Here is a 6,368-nt window from a genome sequence, read left to right on the forward strand (position 1 = left end):
GGGTGCTCTGTCCAAAGATGTGCAGGTTAGGTGGTTTGGTCATGCAAAATTGCCTCTTAGGGTGAGGTTTCAGGAATAAGGCAGGGGATTGGGCTTAGGTAGAGTGGTCTTACAAAGGGTCGGTGCAGACTCGGCAGGCCGAATGGCCTCCTTTGCACTGTGAGGATTCTATGATTCTATTCTATGATGCAGCGAACACAACAGTCTGAGGAGCGTTGAATGTCCCTGAAATATCTGAAATCCCGGGCGGATTCAAAACATGAGGGATGGAACTTCAGTTGGAATCCACGTGGGGTAAGTCAGAGATGGAGACAGTTACTGAGGAAGGGAATGTGGCTATGAAAGCGAGTTTTGCTGATCACCTTATCAAATGCCAAGAGGGAAATAGAAGGCAATGTTGAACATGTTGAAAGAGACAAACAAAAATCCTGTCGGAGAGAAGAGGAGGATTCCTGGGCATTCTCTCTCACCTGATGCTGTCAGAATTGTTGCTATTTTCCAGCATTTTCTGTTCTGATTTTAGATTTCCAGCATCCGCAGTATTTTGCTTTTATTTTTGTGTTAATTCCCTGCCATTCTCTTCCAGGACCAGATAACATTAACACGCAACAAGTTAAAACACATTCACCAACACACACGTCGTTATAAAGGCAACTTGCAGAACAACAAATAAATGTTGAAACCTCAACATGGAAAATAAAGTGTGTGACATTTAATGATAACAGATTCATAGAGAGGGAAAACAGTCAGGATTAAAGGTTAGTCCAAGAGCTAAAATAAAAGCTGATGAATTCGCAATGTGGAAATTGAGGAAAAATCTAAGCAACAAGGAAAACAGTCAGGATTAAAGGTTAGTCCAAGAGCTAAAATAAAAGCTGAGGAATCTGCAATGTGGAAATTGAGGAAAAATCTAAGTGGTGAAAAATATTTAACACGTGAGATAAAACTATCAAAGAAGTTGGAATAAAACTATGAACAAAAATGCCAAATGAAAACCAGAAAATTGACAAAGTGTATGGAAGACGAGAGGAGATAAATGTATTACTGATTAATACACATATACATTCCACAAATTGTAAATCTGATAATGATTCGGAGGGTGGATGTCTAATCTGAAACGGTGTAAGAATCTCGAGGTCACCGCAGAGGGGAGGGACAAGAGTTTTTTTTAAAACAAAATCAGCGGTGAGTCAGAGAAAAGGAGCAAAAACAGCTATAAAAGGGAGAAGGATTGGACAGGCAAAAGACAGGGACAGGAGAGTGTCAGAACAATATAGACATCTCACCAACCAGGGAGTAAACACCTATTGCGAGGTTTACTGAGAAGCCCAGGTTGAACACCCGTCAGCTGAAATGAAGTGCCTGGTGTGTGTTCTGGTGCTCAACCTGTTCCTCGTCTCCTTCCCCAGTTCTGCCTTATCCCAGTCTTTAAGGGATGGGGAGACGGGGATCAAGCTGTGCGGCCGGGAGTTCATCCGAGCCGTCATCTATACCTGTGGGGGCTCTCGCTGGAAGAGGCTTCTGGACAACCAGAACGGTGAGTATCTCCCTCCCGTTGCGGTGACCCATGTTTCAAAGCTATTCATTGAGACTCTCATTGAGTTAATAACTGTGATACTAATTAGGCTATTGTAACTAGAATAATCATCTTATTCAACCAATCTTGAAAGTGGCCGTGAGTATGAAAATTGTAAATTGAGAAACTGTTTTAGCCAACTTTCCTTGCCCCTCGATCAGACCTTGTCGGTGAAATGTATTTTATTCGAACCATATTAACATATAACATGTGTAAAGAGCTTGAGTGCGGACAAAGGTGAGTAAAAATATTGGAAACACAGAGGGGCTCAGGTAACTTCTGAGAGTCAAGTTAACGTGAGACTAGTTGTCAACACAGTCACTGTCAAGAGGAGACAGCTGCCTTTCCAAAAACGGTTCATTTCCAGGACTGTTATTTCAGATTATCTAACATTGGTTCTGGTGTTCTGTGTGGTGAGAGTTGGTCCAGTCCTGTTAATTAGCAGTAACTGTTCATTCGGAGACGCAGCATCTGCCTTAGTGCAAGGTTTCCTTGTTCATCATGTAGGACCGTTTCTGGTGAAATCATTCACTACGGTGGCACAGTGGTTAGCACCAGGAACCTGGGTTCAGTTTTAGCCGCGGGTGACTGTGTGGAGTTTGCATGTTCTCCCAGTGTCTGCGTGGGTGTCCTCCGGGCGTTCCGGTTTGCTCCCGCAGTCCAAAGATGTGCAGGTTAGGTGGACCTAAATTGCCCCTCAGTGCTCAAAGGGTTAGGTGGCATTACTGGGTTATGGGTATAAGGTGGGGGTGTGCACCTAGTTAGGGTGCCCTTTTAGGGGGTCGGTGCAGACTCAATGGGCCGAATGACCTCCTTCTGCACTATAGGGATTCTAGGAATTCTGGCTTTTTGTGCATCACATTTTACAAGTTCCAACCTGTGAGCAGTACCTCACACTGCTGGCTTTGAGATATTAATGCCAGCAGATACAATTCCGACAACGATGTTGACTCGTTCCCAATACAGCAAAGGCCCAAATCTCAGTTTGAGAAGGCATAGAATACACTGTTGGGGCCTGGTCAAACTCTGCTTGACGGAGTTACACCACATCTGGTGTGCAACACAAACCTTCCTGGGATGGTCTCATAGCACAAAGGGAATGAAGCCATTTTGCCCATCGTGTTTGCGTTGGCCCTCTGAAAGTGTCCACCTCCACTCTCATTTATAAATCTCCGTAATACATCAATCGCCTCATCCCTGTTTCTTTTGATATACCGAAGAGTTGGATTGGTCACCCATCTCCTAAGTTATGTTTCCAGATTCAAGACACTGTGTATCATTGTAGATTCGCAGAATGGTTACAGCACAGGAGAAAGCCAATTCACAATGTTATAATGCCACAGTTTAAGACAGACCTGTAATTTGAAATATGAATCAGGAAGGAAGGCCAACAGCATAAACATTTTAATTTAAAATGTTGACTCAGTTTAACTGTGCCAACAATTCCCTTTTGAGGCAGTGGGAGGGGGAGGGGGAAAGGCCAGGAGAACAGCTCAACAATTAGGTTACTGGTAGAACAGAGATTGTACACATGCAGAAGGAGGGAAAGAGAATATCATCCGACTGATTACAATCCAGCCCCTCAGCTCTGATAGTACAATCCTTGCTGCATAGTGAGTAGAAAGTAGTAAATTTAACATTGATGATTATCAATATTCTGCTTCCATCAAGCAGCATCGGGATGATGTCAGTTTATCTGTTTTTTTTCTTTATCTTTTTTCTCAGTCAAGACCTAAAAATAATAGACATGAATGGTTTGAAATATTTGAAGGACTTGGCTGAGAAAAGGGAAAAAAACCGAATTGGTGAAAGTGATGAAGCAATGTTCTGGTCTAGATTCCAATGCTGAAGTGAACAACTTGAATGTCAGGAGCAGTGCTTGACTCTCCGTCAACAGATAGTGATTAGAAATAGTTTGAATGTGCCTAATGCACTCAGAAAAGAGCAAAATTGTCATCTGTCCAGCAGGGGTTAGAAACTTTCAAATCAATGCTGCAAACATGAAATTCCCATTGGCAGGGGTGGGAATAGCCAGGGTATGAGGGGGAGCAAAGAGAGAGCTCCCTTGTAAGATTTAGAAAATATTTATCTGCCAACAGACTGCAATGTTTACCTAAGCACATTAGAATGGATAGTCTCTCTCATGAAGTCACTCCTCTTAAGAATTACTGATCCACTGACTGGGTTTTAGTCAATTTTCTGTCACAACAAGCAGTTTAACTGCTAGACAAAACATTGATTATCCACTTGGGGATGGTTGTCAATTATTTCTCTGACTATATAGCAATGTATATTTAACCAACTATGTTCGAACACTCAAAATATAATGGACCCCAATTTTAAACAGGAATCTTGGGCGAAATTCTCCTACCCGCCCCGCCACATTTCTGCGCCGACCGGCCGGCGGGAGTCTCCGTAACACCGGCCGGTCAATGGGGTTTCCCATTGTGGGGCACCCCCACGCCGTCGGGAAACCCCCGAGCGCCGGCAGAACGGAGACTCCCGCCGGCGGAGAATGACGCCCCTTTTGAGAGTCAAAGGGCTAGACCAGTTTTTAAATTTTATTAATTTTTTACAGGATGTGAGCTTTGCTGGCTTGGCCAGCATTTATTGGCCATCCCTAACTGCCCTTGAGAAGGTGGTGAGCTGTCATCTTGAACCGCTGCAGTACATACGGTATAGGTACACCCATTGTGCTGTTAGGGAGGAGTTCCAGGATTTGTCCCAGCGACAGTGAAGGAACGGCGATATATTTCCAAGTCAGTGTGGTGAGCGACTTGGAGGCGAACTTCCAGGTGGTGGTGTTCCCATGTATCTGCTGCCCTTGTCCTTCTAGATGGTAGTGGTCGTGGGTTTGGAAGATGCTGCTTAAGAAGCCTCGATGAGTTCCTGTAGTGCATCTTGTAGATGGTACACACTGTTGCAACTGTGCATCAGTAGTGGAGGGAGTGCAGCCCCAGAGAGAGAGGAGCAGGAGATGGCCACCCATAATCGGTACAGAATTAACTATATAACATCAATTTCATTAATCTAGTACATTGTCACAATTGGAGTTTTATTTCCGTTTCAGATCCCTTCCAGACCTCCGCTGATAAAATCTACGCCAAGGAGATGGACAGCATGAGGAATTTTCAGAGGATGTTTGGCAATGACAGGAACCAGGAAGTGGAGCCACCTTTTGCAGGGCAAGTGGTCGACGAGTACAACAACCAGTATGATCAGATCCCGGAGGATTTCAGTGAGTACCTCCGCCAGATTGATGGAGGCAGCAATAAGGACCGTGAATTTGAATCGTCACAGATGCTGCATCTACCCTGGGCCAGGAGCTTCAGGAAGAAAAGGGAAGCATCACCAGGAATGTCAAGCAAATGCTGCACTTATGGCTGCACCAAAAAAGATATCAGCATTCTCTGCTGAAAACTGTACACCTCTATTTATAGATTATTCTATACACTTGGACTCTGTTTCAGTGAGATTTTAAACCATGTAGTCTATTAAAAATCTCATAAATGTGGAATAAGGCAATTGTAACTTACGTTTAATTTCTAGTATAGTCTATGTGACAGGCTTGTGTTAGTCATTCTGAACCTCTTAAAACAAATTAAAAAATATGCAACTGTAAAGGTTTTGACTCTGAATTTCTTAATTAGGGCTACTTCTTTAAATGGTTTATTTCATTGATTCAAAATATTGCAACATATTTCCCAATGAACGCTGCAACATTAACACTAACACACATGCACAAACTCTTGATGAAATTCAAAAACTATTCAGTCTAGACAAAGTTATGGTGTATTTATGAAGGAAGATTAAATATTTAACAAATGTGAAACCATATTAAACTGAATAGTAAAATATGATTTTGTAATATCTTTCTCCTGATTGGCAAGGTCACATACCGTCAAATTTAACATTGCAGTTTTCCATCTCTGATTCAGGTGTTCCTTTTTACAATAACATCTTGGATTTATATAGCACCTTTAATACATTTAAAGGCATCATTGAACAACATGTTAAATGGGTTTGACTTTTATTTAGCCAGAGAGGTGCTCCAGTGGGAGAGGAACTATTCAAAACATAAACTAAAACTAGATGATGTTAGTAATTTCTAACGCATTCAATAATCCTGAACCTAGTAAAGGCACTGCAATTATCAGATATGCTTTTTCCAAAGCAAGATCAAATTATATAGGCTGGAAACAGGTCTGATCACAAAAATCCAGTCCACAGGTAAAAATCAAAGTTTATTTGGATCATGGTTGATACAAAGCAACCTTGCGATTGGTTAATTAAACGTATCATTCATATGGGCAGCACAGAAGCACAGCGGTTAGCACTGTTGCTTCACAGCCCCAGGGACCCTGGTTCGATTCCCAACTTGGGTCATTGTCTGTGCGGAGTCTACACGTTCTCCCCGTGTCTGCGTGGGTTTCCTCCATGTGCTCTGGTTTCCTCCCACAAGTCTTGAAAGACGTGCTTGTTAGGTGAATTGAACATTCTGAATTCTCCCTCAGTGTACCTGAATAGGCGCCGGAGTGTGGTGACTAGGGGATTTTCACAGTAACTTCATTGCAATGTTAATGTAAGCCTACTTGTGACACTAATAAAGATCATCAGTATTCAGCAGTACACAAGTAAATACAAAGAAAGACCTGAAAAATTGGGGCTGTGTTCAAATCAACTGAGTAAGTGGCTTGATATACGTGTTTAAGATTATAAAGAAATATACCACAACAGATAAAACTGCCCCTCTGTTTAGATTGAGAGATCTGGAACATTAAAGCCTAGAAAC

At 42.4% G+C, this 6,368-nt stretch overlaps 1 protein-coding gene across 1 annotated transcript; it reads left to right on the forward strand.

The window, feature by feature from the left end:
* The first annotated feature begins 1,243 nt into the window (after nucleotides 1-1,243).
* Nucleotides 1,244-5,199, forward strand: LOC140429796 (relaxin-3-like). The gene is made up of 2 exons (XM_072517240.1): nucleotides 1,244-1,537; nucleotides 4,647-5,199. Exons 1-2 carry the CDS (start codon nucleotides 1,354-1,356, stop codon nucleotides 4,991-4,993), a joined length of 531 nt encoding a protein of 176 aa, XP_072373341.1. The 5' UTR covers nucleotides 1,244-1,353; the 3' UTR covers nucleotides 4,994-5,199.
* The last annotated feature ends 1,169 nt before the right edge of the window (nucleotides 5,200-6,368 follow it).

Source organism: Scyliorhinus torazame, chromosome 9 (assembly GCF_047496885.1).
Source record: "Scyliorhinus torazame isolate Kashiwa2021f chromosome 9, sScyTor2.1, whole genome shotgun sequence".
NCBI lineage: Eukaryota > Metazoa > Chordata > Chondrichthyes > Carcharhiniformes > Scyliorhinidae > Scyliorhinus > Scyliorhinus torazame.

Excerpts from the sequence above, each read along its gene's own strand:
- LOC140429796 (XM_072517240.1), top strand. The coding sequence starts at position 1,354 with ATGAAGTGCCTGGTGTGTGTTCTGGTGCTCAACCTGTTCCTCGTCTCC. Across the intron at positions 1,538-4,646 it reads GCTTCTGGACAACCAGAACG|ATCCCTTCCAGACCTCCGCT; the intron begins GTGAGTATCTCC and ends TTTCCGTTTCAG.